The 16,975-nt window shown below is 41.5% G+C and overlaps 1 protein-coding gene across 1 annotated transcript; it reads left to right on the top strand.

The window, feature by feature from the left end:
- Positions 1 to 15,735, top strand: slc25a10b (solute carrier family 25 member 10b). Its single transcript, XM_084078649.1, has 11 exons — positions 1 to 729; positions 5,451 to 5,570; positions 9,623 to 9,737; positions 9,830 to 9,878; positions 10,145 to 10,186; positions 10,408 to 10,451; positions 10,588 to 10,658; positions 11,425 to 11,517; positions 12,092 to 12,169; positions 12,324 to 12,380; positions 12,849 to 15,735. Exons 1-11 carry the CDS (start codon positions 640 to 642, stop codon positions 12,948 to 12,950), a joined length of 861 nt encoding a protein of 286 aa, XP_083934775.1. The 5' UTR covers positions 1 to 639; the 3' UTR covers positions 12,951 to 15,735.
- The last annotated feature ends 1,240 nt before the right edge of the window (positions 15,736 to 16,975 follow it).

Genomic DNA, 16,975 nt, shown 5'->3' with positions numbered 1-16,975 from the left:
TGTGTCTGTGCGAGGTTGTACACTGCACTGCTGCGGGTTGGGGGGAAAAAATCGTAGAAGAAGAAGACTAGTAGCCGGGGCGTTTGAAGCAGACCTCACTGATAATAACACACACTTCTTTCACATGCACACACGCGCGTCGGCGAACTTTGGATCTACCCCGGACCACCAGCCCCACGGGAAGGGAAGGCAGCTCCTCTGTCCGCAGTGGCAATTGGCTGCGCGTGCAAGCTCTCACAGACACAACCCCCCCTCCCCTCCTCTCCTTCCTATCACGCGCTGACCCTGCATGCATGCAGCAGCTTCCACGCATCCACCGTCCGTGATGTGCTGGGACGTGATGTGGCGTGCGTGTGCGCGTGAAGCTGCTGGGAACCCAAAGTCCCCTCGTCTCGCCGTGTGACGTATTCGACCGCCGGCCTCGGTATGTTTGAAGATTAACGAGTCCGAGACGAGTCTATCATTTAGAACCACGAAGCTACAGCGAGCGACGTGGGGACGCAGGCCTGACGGGAGAACAGCAGCAGCACTGGTAGATAGATAGAGGAGAGGAAGTCACTGTGTGTTGGCACGGCACGGTACGGTCCAATCCAGAGCCCAGGTTCCGGTAGCCTGCCTGCTGTCTGACTCTGTGGAAACATGACGGAGAAGCGGATGTCGCGGTGGTATTTCGGGGGGCTCGCCTCCTGCGGGGCCGCATGCTGCACGCATCCTCTGGATCTCATCAAGGTAAGTGCATTATGGAGGCAGTACTATGCATGTAGCTTAACCTGAGGCCTGTCTGCGGGACGAGGCTTCCAGCTGTTTCCTGAAGAGAGTTCAGAACATCTGTGCTACTCCTCCTCAGTGGTTCTCAAATATCAATGACCCCCAAATGAATATGTGTTTTGGCCACGGACCCCTATCTGAAAATAATTTGTGCCAGGGACATACACAAGTTATAATTCAATTCTTTTTTTATCTCTTTAATGATTCTATGAAAATAGCCTATGTTGGGGACGTTAAAGTGGTTAAACTGATTGTGATGCTATATTAACTAATTTGTCTGGGGATCCCCTTCAAGGACCCCTGGGGGTCCCTGGAGCCCACTTTGTGAACCACTGCTCTACACAACCTAGCGAATACAGTAGGCAAACACCTGCAACATTTTGTGTTGGATTAGCCTCTCATACTCTCTCTCCTTAAAGTGTGCCTCAGTCAGTGTAATTATTGACCCATAGCCTACATTGGGCTTTTAAAGTCTGTGAGTGACAGTGTCACATTTTCATGCTGGTGCAATTTTAGATGTTGAAGACAGATTTATTTTAGGTTACCATTTATATGATGAAGACACATTTCACACAATCACAATCACTCTCCCTTCCAAGCCCCAAGGTCACACATGCCATGTCAGCACACCGCTTGTGTGCATGTGTATCCAAGTGTATCTGGATGGGTCATGCAGTGTCTGTTTTGGTTCACCGCAGAGTCAGCAGAGGACACACTTAATGGGTTCAACTTTACCGACATCACCTCAAACAACAGCTCAAGGCAGTAGGATTACTTATGAAAAATGTCACTGTTATTACATTGTGCAGTACATCATAGCCTGCAGTGCAGTTAGGTAATAATCTTACTAGTTTAGTATTACTGTGCAATTACTTTGAACACTAGCATCCCTATTCTGGGGGAACATTCGCAGAGAATAGCCGTATATGGGATATTTTCTGGGAAGATATTGGGTGTAGAGTTAAAAGAAAAAAAAGTTCATAGATGTCACATTTACTAATTAAGTAGAGAGGGTTTAAGTGGGTAAGTGCTTGCATGCAGTACACTATCAGGAGGATGCTGCCTGAAAGACCAAGAAATGACCTTTTCGTAGGCATTTTTTGTATGGTCATGTGGTGGATAACGGTGTAGATACTCCACTCCATTTAATTGCTGAATCCAGATGCTTAGAAATAAAACATTGTCTTTCCTACCTCTACCTATGAAACAGTATTAGGCCAACTCATTGACCGTGGCTGATGAATGTAGATGGTGGTTATGGACTGGTAGCACTCACTGCTACCGGAGCAGCAAAATATCTCTCTCGCTCTCTGCACACACACAATTGAGTGAGTTGTTGTTGGCAGCACATTTTTCCACAGTATACATGATTCAAGTTTTTCAAGGAATTTGACTGGGAGAGAGAATGATTGAAAGAGTTTGGAGTTTTGTACCGTGTGGTCGGGCCACATGGTTCCTGTTCTATCTGTGTGTCTTGTCTATCTCTCTCTCTCTCACACTCTCACACACACACACACACACACACACACACACACACACACACACACACACACACACACACACACAGGAAAAGTATAATAATCAACATGAAGTCTGTAGATCATCTCCATTTGTTAATTTTCAAATAAATGTTTGTCTAATTATTGTATCAAGATAAAACGCATCACATCACAATAGTACAGTACTACTGTGATGGGCTCTTGCAAACAAAACATGGATTATGCATGCAGTTAAACCCCATTATTATGTCTTGTGAATAACAGTTACGGCTATGTAATGCAGTCTCTTTTAATTAATTTACATTTAGAAATACATAGCCTAATTGTAGTGTAATTTAAAGTAGAGAACATGTGATTACCATTGAGAACATGTGATTACCGGTGTGTTACTGTTCTTCAGGAGACAGGGACCTAGGCTTTGACTAACTAGACTGTATCACTCTGCTTTTAGCCGTGAAAATGTACACAGCACTGCTAGAAAGAGAGAGTACACACACACGCTTTGTAGATTATTGTTTACTTAGCTGCTGCAACCCTTTTAACACACATTAGAAGAACTGCCTGTCCTTATTTGACTTGTAACAATATTAGATATTATACAGATGCTATCAACACAATTGGGTGTAACCTGTTAAGCTCACAACGTTGTAGATTTTGTAGAGCTTGTAGATCTGGTTCTCAAACCTTTTCATGTCAAGGACCCCCAAAATGATATGTATTTGGCCGATATTGATATTTTGTTCCAGGGACCACCAGAAGCAAAGATTTGAGTTTAACAAAAATATACATATTCAAAGATTTGCACACATTTTTCAAGATCTTTCAAAAATAGCAGATCTACAAGCTCGTAGATCTGCTATTTTTGAATAGCAAAAGTCTAAAATATGGTTAAGGTAGTTGAAATGATTGTGATGCTGTATTAACACATTTAGCTGGGGACCCCCCTGGTACCCCCCCAAGGACCCCTGGGGGTCCCCGGACCCCACTTTGAGAACCAATGGTGTTCAGTGTATGTATGTGTGTGTGTATGCATGAAGCAGCACTGTTGCATTTTGCCCTCTCAATTCTCATGATCAGAACTTGGCATCTGACTGACGGCTCAGTGCTGACTGGCAAAACTCTACTGGTCGAACACTGGAGGAAATTATACCCAACCTGATCACGATTGAAGACTGGTAGATAAAGTAGTGTTTGATGGAATAGTGAATCAAATCAAACATCCATTGATTCAAGTTAGCGATGAGATGGTGGGAGAGAGGAGGACAGAGGCATGATGATTATGTTTTGAATGGCTCTGTGGCCTTCAGGCCTCAGGCATTCTCAGTGCTGATTGGTTGAATGCAGGCAGAGGCCACAGTTGGAATGAAGCCCGGGTTTATATAGATAAGACCTTCCCTGCCAACTTAAGGGCAATTCACTTTTACGTGCCTGTTTGCGTGTTTGTGCATGCGCACGTACTGCTCGTCATTGTCTACCTTTTGAGAGATTTATTGAGTGCCCTTGCCACCACCTGTGTAGCACAGTGTAGCACAGTTATTACCTATCATTCAGAGCCAACTTTAGCCTTTAATAGCAACACACTGGCCGCAACCTGAAGCTGCATTCCCTCCTGATGTTTTTTTAATGTGCGCAGTAAAGTCCTGAGAGTCAATTTAACTCTAGAGACTGTAGAAACAGACCCGAATGACTTTATACCCCCAGAGTTAAAATGAACACTCAGATATTTCTTTTTTTTAATATTATTGATGTATAATGTTACTTATATCTATGCAGCTGGCATAGTACTACTATTGTTGTTGTACCACATTAAGTACTGCAGTTATAATATTTTCATTTTTTATATTTTATTTGCTTTTCAGGAGGCAGGTTGGTCTAGAGTTAGAGAGGTTAAAAGGTCGGTGGTTTGATTCAGAGCACCGGCAGGTGGGTGTATTGACAAAGGTGGTGCCCACCGCCACTGCCCTTGAGCAAGGCACTATCGGCCAAACTGCAACACGGGCATTGCACACCAGGCGACTCACTATCACCCTCACCCCACGGAATGCTTACAAGTAGCTAATATCGGGGGTGTATTTTGAAAGTTTTGATTGGGAAATTTCACTTGCCTAAGAGACAAGAAGACACCTCCTTCATTGTCACATGCCACGTCTCAGCCACTAATACTCGACCTGGTCCTCTTTCCACCTTGCATTATCTGTTTGGCTGAGCACACCACTCTTTATATGTTTCTGTACCAGACATGCATGGCTTTGTTTTGTTTGTGTGTACTGAATGTGTACAACATGTGCTTACATCACTTTATATCCACCACCAGAGACTGGGCATGCCCTTTCCTGCATGCCAGTGCTCAGATCTCCACAATTTGAGATACACTGCAAGATCCTCAGTGTTTATTTAACGTTAAAGTTAGGTTTGACCCTTAAGCGTCCATTTTTACACTCAGAGCTAAATTAACATTCCAGACTGTGTATGAATCTGCACTCCGCAGTACAGTTGAAACCACTTTATTCCGAACCTCGCTCAATTAAACCTACTGGTCAGCCGTGCACTGGGATTAGTTTTTTCGAAGTCTGTCAAAGTCTTCAAAAATTGTATGCAGAGTAGCTTAAACTTAGAAAAGTTGAAAATGATGACTATGTGTTGAGAAATGATAGGATTGTCAGCAAAAAAATATTTTTAAACAGTCTTCAAAGCTGCAATTCACAACTTTTTGAGTGGGTGAAATAAAACATAATTTTAACCAAACTCTATGGTAGGTATGTTAATACAACAATTAAGACTGTATCGCGGGGAGCTCAAAGCGCAATATCTCCTCTGCCCAAAGTTATGGCGCTCACACAGGATACCCAAGTTCAAATCCCTGGTTAGGACTTGAATCTTACAGATTTGCGTTAATGTTCTGAAAATATAAATTCTTTGTGTTTTTAATGCATGTAACAATCATCAGAATATCACTTCGGATAAATGGTTCTACTGTGTGTGTGTGTGTGTGTGTGTGTGTGTGTGTGTGTGTGTGTGTGTGTGTGTGTGTGTGTGTGTGTGTGTGTGTGTGTGTGCGTGCGTGCGTGCGCAGACTGTACACTTCTATGGTCTATAGATAATAGACCAGTTGACATTGTCTCTCAGCACCATTTATGTACATCATGTTCAACAGCTCTAATGTAGGCTTCTGCTTGTCATCAGGTGCACCTGCAGACACAGCAGGAGGTGAAGATGAGGATGATGGGGATGGCTGTTCATGTGGTGAAGAATGACGGACTGCTGGCTCTATATAATGGCCTCTCTGCCTCTCTTTGTAGACAGGTGAGTGTGTGAGCATGTTCTGTGTGCTACTGTTGATTTGTATATTTATTTGTGCAGTCACTGTGCCTTAATGCACCAGTCAATGCATACTTTATAGTAGTGTGCTCTGGTATAATTCTGTTCCAGTCAGCATTACATAAAAGTGCTTATCAAATCTCTCTCGCTTTTGTTTGGTTTGGCTTGTTTATACATCTTTTGTCCCTCCTGTCGACATGAGTCCACTGATAGCTCTCTGTGGTTAGTTGATTCAGCTACGATTTCTCTGTGGTTATATTCATGGAAAAACAAGGGTGTTCTCTTACGCCTGCAGTCATGTACGAAAAGCGTGTTCTGTACATGTTATGATGTCTTTACCGTTCCCGCATTTATCGTTTTACGATGACTGATATTAAAAAGCAAAATTGGATACAGATTCAGGCACTCACATTTCTAATATCGATTTGTTTATTGTAATAAAACACAAAAACTCACCGTACACAAGAAGGCTGAAATGCTTCCTCTTTTCACAGCTTTGCTCTACAAGAGGCTGTGTGTGTGTGTGTGTGTGTGTGTGTGTGTGTGTGTGTGTGTGTGTGTGTGTGTGTGTGTGTGTGTGTGTGTGTGTGTGTGTGTGTGTGTGTGTGTGTGTGTGTGTGTGTGTGTGTGTGTGTGTGTGTGTGTGTGTGTGTGTGTGTGTGTGTGTGTGTGTCCAGAGCTAATCTTATACCAAACTTTGCATACACGCTGCCACATGTTTTATACTTTTTGGAATATTTAACTTTTTGGGGGGCTTTTTCTGCCTTTATTGATAGAATACAGTAGACAGGAAATGGGGAGAGAGAGATGGGGAGTGACACGCAGCAAGGGTCGTCGCTGTCAGCGTTAGCATTAGCATTCCGGGCCTGGAATATTTAACTTTAACCACTTAAACCCCATAGGGTTGAGCGGAGTCCCTCAGGGCTCTATGTTAGTGTATTTTCTGTCTTCTGTTATTGTGGGGAAAGCTTTTGCTGAAAATAGCCGATCGACAAGCGCGACGCGTTGTAAGCTTGTCGATCGGCTATTTTCTGCGAAGTTTTCCCCAGAATTCGGATGCTGGGGTTTAAGTGGTTAATTGCTATTGGAAGTCAAAGAGGCTGTGGTCCTGCTGAAACCTTGCCCACATTCGGATTCATATGTCACAGATATGTCATCGACGTCTGACATCATTGATTGAAACGTTTATTTCAGGGAAATCCATTGAAACCAGGGTGTCTTTCAATAGCGCCCTGTATACAAAAAGACAATGATCTTACAGACATAACATAGACAACAAGGGACACATACAAAAAAGTAAAAAAAAAATATTAATACCAAATATCATACCAAGCAGGTGCAGCATATGCCTTCTTCCAGTATAACGCCCGACCTACACCAGACTTTTCAAAGCGTGCGTATGCGTGGAATTTACTGCGTGCGTACAGCGCGTTTGGAAAGATCCAATTGATATCAATGATACCGTCTACACCAGGCACGCGGATACGCGAGCCCCGCATACACAGGCTTTAAAATAGGACTGGATTTAAAAGTGCGTGTGTGCGTATATGCGCGTGTGTGCGTGTTGCTTTGAAAAGTCTGGTGTAGGTTGGGCGTAAGGTCAGCTAAAAATCTTAAAATAGCAAAAGAAACAAGGACATTAACTTACTTTTTTCCCCCCATTTTGTTCCATACATAGGGAGCACCAATAGCCTTAGTTCCTTCCCTGTACCCAACAGTACCTCTCATCCCATAGTACACGTTCATACAAACGTGTTCCCTGACCCCTGCTTTAATGGAAGGCTGAATTGATTATACAGCCTTATCACAGCTGAACTGAATTGACTGTACAGCTTTAACCCAGCTAAATTCTACATGACATGGTACAGTATGTTCTGATGATGAAATCTTTGAGATAAAATATATTGTTATATTTTGGTTTAACACTAATGTAGTGAGCAAGATTCAAACCTCCGCTTGTTAGGGCTGTTGAAACGACTGTGACTGGTCCTGTCACTGACATCATGAGACCTTTTTTTTGTTTTTATTACTTCTTTTTTATTCAATGTTACAAAACAAAGGACACACAAAAAAGCACGACAGACATCATGAGACTTGATGCAATCACACTTCTCATTCTCAACTAACTGATTTATTAGGTTGATGATTTTAAAAAGTTAACATTAAGACATCTTTTATATTATATTATATTATGAATTACCTCTTTCTAAATTCAATTATTTTGTTTTATATTTACCAATGGCATATCATCTAAGTACATTTGATTTAGGCACTCTGGTTTTGTTATAGTCACTTATTTTTTTATTTTATATATTTGACTCTTCCTTATATTGTTATTAGTGAATTGTAAGATTAATGTTCTATTCTCTTGTAAATTGTGACATCTTGCCATCTTTTTACGTCTTTCTATTTCCTAACTGTGTCTTAAACTGTAACAAAGCAATTTCTTATCAGGTCAAGGTCAAAACCAATGCAAGATAACTAATACCCTATAGTAGGTACTATCGCCCTAGTAACAAGTTACACCCAATTGTGTTGATAGCATCTGTATAATATGTAATATTGTTACAAGTCAAATAAGGAAAGGAAGTTCTTCTAATGGGTGTTAAAAGGGTTGCAGCAGCTAAGTAAACTGTAATCTACAAAGCATGTGTGCGTGTGCGTGTGCTGGAGTACTTTGACTGCCAGTCCGTGCAATGTATACTAATGTAAGTTGTGTGAGATCGGGTTGGACTGCCAACTGCCAAAGACAAGCAGTAATGGTGTCTTAAGGACTTTTGCAAAGTTCAAGCGGTTTATGAAAGACCTTTGCAGACGGTTATATTTGCTTGGCCTCTGATCCCGTGTGTCTGTTATTGGACAATGCCCTTTTCAACACTTAAGACAAATGTAGCCCCTGCAGCGGAAGCATCTGGGTAAATAAAGGTCAAATGGAGTTAGAATGCAAAATACTTTAGCCTGTTCTGCAGCATGTTTTAGCCCTGCACACACGCACACACACATGCCCATACATGCACACACCCCACCCCCTCCCTATAACAAACTGAAAACTAGGGAGGTGGGTTGGGGACACTGCTGTCTGTGGCTGTCTCCCCATGGGAGAACAAATGTGACTGGTGGATAGTAGAACGGCTGAGGCACTGTGACTGGCCTAATGTTTAGGAAACAGGCGGGCACAGCAATAGCTGTCTCATCCAATCTGGTGCTAAAGGTAGCTGTTTGAATATTCAGATCTCACCTCCCATAACTACACTTTAAAACACTTTGGGACATTTTAATGTCTACTCGTGCTTTTGTGTGCACCCCAGTGTTTAAGTTGCTTCATTCAATATTTAGATATTAGATATTACTCAATTTTAACAATGTTAGACTCACTGAAAACACACATTTCTGCTTCTGGTCACTGATATTGTGCTTTCTAAAGCGTGAAGGAGCATTAGAAGTGTTTTTCAGTTGTCTTTTGTTTTTATGAAAAAATGAAATAACATAATGAAATTAAATAAAACTAGAAAACATTTGCTCCTCAGAGCACAGGTCTCTGCCAGTCCAGGTAATAGAAGTCAATCTTAGCCAATCAGGATGGAATATGAAAAATCTGAAAAATCCCTCTTGATGACATGACTGAGATAATGTGTACCGATTTGCGTGATGTTTTTTTTACTGTAGGAGTAAAATGTGTTTTGCATAAATCATCCTCCTGGTAGCGCTCTCAAAAACATGGCCCCTTCAGGCAGTAGGTTAAAATGACCCCAGAAGTGTTTTATAGTGAAATACCCGTTTAAGCTCCACATCTTAGACTGTATAGCAGAGGCTCCCCCTGGTGGTGGGATGTGTCTAGTGTAAGGAGTAGTCTGAGGAGTGACTAGAATTCAGACGGCTAATTTTAATTAACCCCATTTGTCTTTGCATTTCCTCCATTTATATTGTGATACTCATTTTGCAATACAGTGCCCAGATGGTTTTGGTGCCCACTTATCCTGTTGTGGTTTTTGCTTCTTAATCTTAATGTATCTCTCTGCTCTGCTCTTTGTCTGTAGCTGTCCTATTCCATGACTAGGTTTGCTGTCTATGAGACCGTGAGAGACATGATGGGCAGCACTAACACAGGCCCCATGCCTTTCTACCAGAAGGTCATGCTGGCAGCTTTTGGCGGTAAGAACACAGTCACATACACACACGCACACGCGCACGCGCACGCACACTCACACTCACACTCTCTCTGGCGTCTCTGTTTCTGCCTACAGGTTTCACTGGGGGTTTTGTTGGTACACCAGCAGACCTGGTGAATGTCAGGTAAGAATGTCAACATTCATACACATATCCTTTATTATTATGAAATTAATTTCAAGGACATCTTTCTTGGACACTTACAGTGCCTGCTGGGTAAAAATACAAATAACATACAGTACATAGATACATACATATACACACAACTGTCACCAAACCACAAGTGCATGCTACAAATGCTACAGAAGCGTTTCTTTTGTTTTGTTTTGTTTTGTATTCTTACTAGTTGGTGTCAGAACAGCAAAACTAAACTAATTCCTGTTTCTTTGAAGGATGCAGAATGATGTCAAGCTACCACCAGAGCTGAGGAGAAAGTGAGTCCTGTGGTTCACTAGAAGCAATAGTTTAGTACTCAACAGCAGGATTGGAGTGTGTCATTGCTTTATGAACAAAAGGTTCCAAGTTCAAAACCAGAAAGATATAGTCAAAATATACGTATCGTATATATACAATTGTTGACAAACCTGACGAAGGCTCCTGCTGGACTTTTCTCTTGCGTATTGTTGTATGACCTACCTGTGTTTGTCTCTCCCAGTTACAAACACGCTATCGATGGAGTATACAGAGTCTTCAGGGAAGGTAGGATTGTACAACCCACCAGTGGGGAAATCTACGTAATCCTATGCAATTTACCTTTGAATGTACTCCTATACCGTACACAGACACAATGCTCTATCCCCACCTGCTCAATGCCTGACCTTTCCTTGTCCCGTAGAGGGTGTGAAGAGACTTTTCTCTGGAGCTACCATGGCCTCCAGCAGAGGAGCACTGGTCACCGTGGGACAGGTGAGCCATGTAGTCTGCAGCTCAAAGTTCCTTTACAGGCTGGACAAGGAGATACAGTACAGATGTTAACCCATTAAAACCGGGAACGCATCTGGGTCATTTTTTTTATTTCTTTGGGCTCTGTGCTGCGCTATGAGCTTGTATATCTGCTATTTTTGAAAAATCGTGAAAATTTGTGCAAATGAATATATATACTTTTTTTAAGCGAACATTTGTAACTCAAATCTTTGATTCTGGGGGGATTATACGAAATGTCTTCTAAATCCTAACAGTTTTTTCTCTATATATCAGTGGTTCTCAAACCTTTTCATGTCAAGGACACCCAAAACTATAAGTATTTGGCCGCGGACCCCATCTGAAAATATTTTGTTGCAGGGACCCCCAGAAGCTAAAGATTTGAGTTAAAAATGTATATATATATTCAAAGATTTGCACAAATATTCACGGTGCATAGTGCAGCACTCGGTGCCGCGCTATGAGCTTGTATATCTGCTACTTTTGAATAGCCAAAGAAATCTAAAGTGACACAGATGCGTTCCCGGTCTTAAAGGGTTAAGATAAACTATAATTGCTTAAAATGTAATTGCTCATGCTGCTACACGGTCTTGTCACAAACGTTAATCAACTAATTTATATAAAAACTATAGTATTCACTATAGTCTGAATCTATGTCCTGTGGGAATAGCCTGCTTCAATACAGTCGGAACATAATCATTGCATAATACTTAATGCTCTTTAACATTAATGTTAATCCCCTCCCATCTAGCTGGCATGTTATGACCAGGCCAAGCAGCTGGTGATAGGAACAGGCATGATGGGGGATAACATGTTCACCCATTTCCTCGCTAGCTTCATTGCTGTGAGTATCAGTCCGCCTCATTGGTTAAACAGATATACCAATACATTGGATTTACAATGTTATAATGTAGTTCATGTTTACAGTTTCTCTCTCTCTCTCTCTCTCTCTCTCTCTCTCTCTCTCTCTCTCTCTCTCTCTCTCTCTCTCTCTCTCTCTCTCTCTCTCTCTCTCTCTCTCTCTCTCTCTCTCTCTCTCTCTCTCTCTCTCTCTCTCTCTCCTCTCTCTCTCTCTCTCTCTCTCTCTCTCTCTCTCTCTCTCTCTCTCTCTCTCTCTCTCTCTCTCTCTCTCTCTCTCTCTCTCTCTCTCTCTCTCTCTCTCTCTCTCTCTCATATATATATTGTGTAATGATGATTTTTGAATTGTTTGGTGCTATCTTAAGTGTTTATGAATTGAATACAAGGACTATCGTGATATATCGTTGGTGAAATTTCATGCAATATATCGTGATAACGCAATATATCGAATATCGTGATATTATCGTTATCGAGGGCCTAATATCGCCACAGATATCGTATCGTGAGATACCCATATCGTCCCACCCCTAACAGTCACTCATAAACTGTTTGATTTGCAGGGAGGCTGTGCTACATTCCTGTGTCAACCTCTGGATGTGATGAAGACAAGGCTCATGAACTCTAAAGGAGAGTACTCAGTGAGTGCCTCATTCCATATTACTCATTTACTCATTTACTTTCTCGGCAACTCTTCTCCAACCTCCTGTCTTTCCCAATATCAGTTTTAAGTGTGTGTGTGTGTGTGTGTGTGTGTGTGTGTGTGTGTGTATGTGTGTGTGTTTGTGTCTACAGGGGGTGATGCATTGCGTGCGAGACACTGCTAAACTGGGTCCCATGGGGTTCTACAAGGTTTGAGCCCATCACACGCACATCTCTGTCTATCGGTGTATAGTTTTTGTCTTTGGGTGATACGTTCCATATCACAGGAAATCACAATATTTTAGTAATTTGCTCAATGTCAATACAGTGGCCTTTTCTTGCCCTAGATTCCACTAACAGCTTTTCTCTGGCACTACGGATAAATAAGTCCAGAATAAGATAAGACCCTGCCCTGTTTAATCTTTGAATCCTTGGTTAAAGTTGTTTAAAGTCCAAGAGTCCTCACCGTGTCTTCACACATGGAGGGCCTTGTACATAACTTACTATGTCCTCAATACCTTAATGCCACAAGTATGAATTTTGATCAATTTCCTGATTTTGATTAAATGTCACTGAAGAGATACGTTGCTAAAAATGATAATTGTAATTGGACAACACCTAGCTAACTACAGTAATAGCAGATCAGGGTCCTAATCATCTGTCTAATGCTGCCTGCAGGGTCTTGTCCCGGCTGGGATCCGGTTGATTCCTCACACAGTGCTCACCTTCATGTTCCTGGAGCAGCTCAAGAACTACTTTGGCATCATCATCATCTCCTGAGCATGCTGCGGATGACCTCTGCCCTTCCAACCCCCTGCCCACCCTGCAAGGTCAACCAGTGTGTCACACAGGCTGTCACTGTCCCATTCCAAAATGCCTGGCCCTTGCTCTGTTCTGGCCAATCGCAAGGATTGGAAGAAATGCAGAAGAATGGAAGTGAAGTGAAGATTCATGGGGTTGTGTAGATTTCCCTTTTTCTTTCTCTCCTTGTGTATCTTGTCAGTTCTTGTGTGGAAACTGGAAGCCAAATATTCATGGTGACTGACTTGCAGTGGCCCAATCCTCTGGTAAGGGTGAACACCAGAATGCTTGTGACCCGTAACTGGAATTGCCAGAGAAAGCCCACTTAAAACGATGCCAAGTCTCATTTGTTAGTTCCATCATCATCACCATGAGACCACACAAGGAATGGAGGTCTATAAAGATTATCTAAATTGATATATGTTCACTGGAATGACCTGCCCATGTTAAAATGCAAGGAAGGGACATCTTTATTTTTTTAATGATACCTGTAATGTTCAAATGTTCACGGTACCTTAACATCTTAAGATTAAGCGTTAAGTCAAGAGTTAAGGAGCATCATCCTCAGCATTTCTTTGATTTCATTCAACTACTGTTTCTCTGATACTGCTAATTCAAAATGAGATTTGAGCTGCTATTAAGTTGTTAATCTACAGGATGTTGTTCTTGGAGAGATTGCTTGGGGACATGTTTACCCACTCCCTTGTAGTGTAGTGTTCATGCTTTAGTGTAGAGCTAACAAAGGGTGCCCAACAGTTGCATACTGATCATGAAATGTAGGATTCAAACTACAGTAAGAATCTGCCACCACCTCCAATACTGCCATTTACATACACAGGAGTCTGAGTTATAGTTCATTGTAAGTTTTTAGTTCCATACCAATTTACTCAGTTTCGAGTATATTGCTTTGATCCTTCCAGATTTACTTGCACCAAGACCCAGGCTTCCATGAACCTTTTCCATGTGTCCTTTAATATCCCTACAGTGCCAACTGTGCCTGCTAAACACGGCACACATCTCAGACACTAGAGTAGACCCTATGCGTCTCACTGCACTACTCTGAACTGTTAGATTAACACTTATGTAGATACATAACAATCGTTTTTGATTAACATGGCCCTGAATTGTACAATATTGCCATTTTCTCACTTGTTTGCATTCACTATGCTGATATTTTAGCATTGCAAACAGACTTTACTAACTCACCTGCCATAACATAACTTCTTTTGATCCTCTTTCTGTAAAACTTTAATATTGTGTTGACTTATCTTCCCATTATCTTGATGCTTTGAGAAAGGCTGGGAGATAATTCTCCAACATTATTTTTAAAGATAATTTTTTAGCTGCTTTATTTCTGATGAACAGTGACAGTGAGAGAGCGACAGGAAAGGCGGGAGAGAAAGAAGGGATGACATGACATGCAGTAAAGAGCCTCGGGTCAGATTCAAACCCAGGCCAGTTGCAGGAAGGACTATATAGCCTTATTGATGTGTACTCTATCCAAGTGAGCCACTGGGATAACCTCAATTCTGCAGCATTTATGAAATAATGCTGAAATATACACTCAGAAGTGGCTTTGCTCATACTGATGATAAATGTCTTTTATGCTTCAAAATATGCAAAACACGTTTTTATTGGTTAAAATATATTGTTGAAATATATTTCTACATAAAAGAAATGCACGTAAACAATTATGACCTAAACAAGTATGTTTAAGCCAATTTTTGTGTATTTTGAAACTATATTTGACAACTTCAACTACAAGCCCTCTCTGATGCCTTTTATGAAGCATATAGAGAATTGCGATACAGTTAAATCTCAATCTGTAATGCTAAGATCTCCTTCAGCCACAATCTCCTTGTACTCCACTCAGGATGCTGCTGTTATACAAGGCACTTTATTATAATCCTGGACTCATGCCAGTATGCAGACACATGCAACACTCTAGAACACATGCTGTGTACAGTACACAACACAGTAGGTACATATTCAAAGCTACGAACATGCTTCTCAACACCAAGACAGATGCATGATTCCAATGGGGAGGATACTACCAATGTTTTGAGACTGTAGTCATTAGTTCTCGTTAGAATGAAAGATTGGACCGTTAAATAATGTTTATTGAGAATCAAGTAATTTTTTTTGTGTCCCCAAGGGGGCAGTATGGTACAGTGTGAATGAAGCTCAAGTCTATAGTATACAGTGGAGAGTTCATAGAAGCCAAAAGGATAGAGGGGTCTATGTCTCTCCAAACCTGCTTGCTCACTTCTTTGTTTCCAAAAAATGCATCATGTATGGTCCGTTGTGTTGGCTGCTGAGGATAGCAGATCTACAACATCACAATGCATTGTGAGCTTGCAGATCAGCTATTTTCGACCCTGACACCATCGTACAACAGAGCAAACATTAAGCTTGAGGCAGCCTGTCCCTTATGCTGAAAGAAACAAACAAAACTCAAAAGAAAAGAGGACATTAACAATTGTCAAGAATGGTTGAGCGTAACCAGTGTGAATGAGACGGCAACTGTGTGTGTGTGTGTGTGTGTGTGTGTGTGTGTGTGCGCGTGCGGATAAAGCTCAATACTTGAATAAAGTGATTCTTACTGTATCAGCCATAGTAAGAAGTCGTGCTGACATCACTCCTCTAACGCAAAGAAATACAAAACAGACGAGCTGGACAGACTTATTGTGAAAGGCTGTGAAATGTTATTTTGTAGATCATTAACTAATTATTTTGGAAATAAATTACTAATGAAAAAGAAAAATCATGTCAGACTTGATTTCATGTTGTGGGGATGTGTGAAACCCATTAACCTTTATTTTGTTTGTGACACACAAACATGCAAACCAATAACCCGCTACTCCTTGTTGCACTGCAGTGAATGTGCTGCCAGTATGAATCAAACCTTGCCTACAGTATATGACACTATCAGTACAAGTATAAGCCCCCCAGTCTCATCATAACAGCACCATGGTAACACCAAATACCTATGAGTACAGAATGAATGTTGTTGAATTGTGTCCTTCCTGGCATAAGAGGAGTTTAGTGGTGATATTCACCAGTGTGGAGGAAGTGAGGGCACTGTGGTTGTAGCTTTATTAGGAGCATCCATCACATTCCATATGGCGTCTATTTAACTACAGTATTAATGCTTCTTGCCTCATTCAGAGTGTGTGTGTGTGTGTGTGTGTGTGTGTGTGTGTGTGTGTGTGTGTGTGTGTGTGTGTGTGTGTGTGTGTGTGTGTGTGTGTGTGCGCGCAAGCAACTGTGCACGCAGGTGGGGGTGTGTGCACGCAAGCGTGATGGGTGTCTGGCTTAACCTAGGCTTGTACCTATATGCAGCGCCTGTTTCTTCCAATCTCGACATGCAAATCTTGTTTGAAAGAAAATGTTATTGTCTGTCTACTCTACACAGCAAAATCTGTAATGTTATTTAAAGTGTAACAAAACTTAGAGTTTCAAAGCGCTGCTACTAGCCCCCAGAGCATGTGCTGCTCCTTACACCTAACTGGAATGGGTGGCGCTAAAGGAAAGGGCATGAAGGGTTGACCATACATCAGTAGGGTTCATCCTGCAATCTGTCTATTATTATGAGCTATTTTTCAAACTGAGGGTGGTGCTAGAGGAAAGGCCATAGAGTGGGAGCAGGAATGTGCTCAGCAGGGTTCATGGCAATCGACCCTGTAGATTTTGATTCAAATATCTTAATTGTGGATAAAAAAAACATACATTGCATAGTCCAAACAAGTATCAGGTGCTTCCCTGTTTTATTCCCCCCCCCCCAAAAAAAAACATAAACACAAAATGAACAGGCAAATTAAATAAAATACAAACAAAGACAAACTGTACAAAAGGGGTGAATTATCTAACTGGTTCACAATCAAATGCTGCCTTTATAACCCAGTAGATTTTGAGATCTTGTGAAACCTCTCTGACAGCAGGTCTTCTCAAAAAGAGATCCTTGATTATTCACCTCTAACCCAGTATGAGTAATATATCGCTGT

This window comes from Gymnoscopelus microlampas (genome assembly GCF_963454915.1).
Source record: "Gymnoscopelus microlampas genome assembly, chromosome: 2".
In the NCBI taxonomy this organism is placed as follows: domain Eukaryota; kingdom Metazoa; phylum Chordata; class Actinopteri; order Myctophiformes; family Myctophidae; genus Gymnoscopelus; species Gymnoscopelus microlampas.
Note: the sequence above shows the minus strand (reverse complement) of the source record. Positions and strands in the feature narration are given on the sequence as shown.

Excerpts from the sequence above, each read along its gene's own strand:
- slc25a10b (XM_084078649.1), top strand. The coding sequence starts at position 640 with ATGACGGAGAAGCGGATGTCGCGGTGGTATTTCGGGGGGCTCGCCTCC. Across the intron at positions 5,571-9,622 it reads CTGCCTCTCTTTGTAGACAG|CTGTCCTATTCCATGACTAG; the intron begins GTGAGTGTGTGA and ends CTTTGTCTGTAG. Across the intron at positions 10,659-11,424 it reads CACTGGTCACCGTGGGACAG|CTGGCATGTTATGACCAGGC; the intron begins GTGAGCCATGTA and ends CCTCCCATCTAG.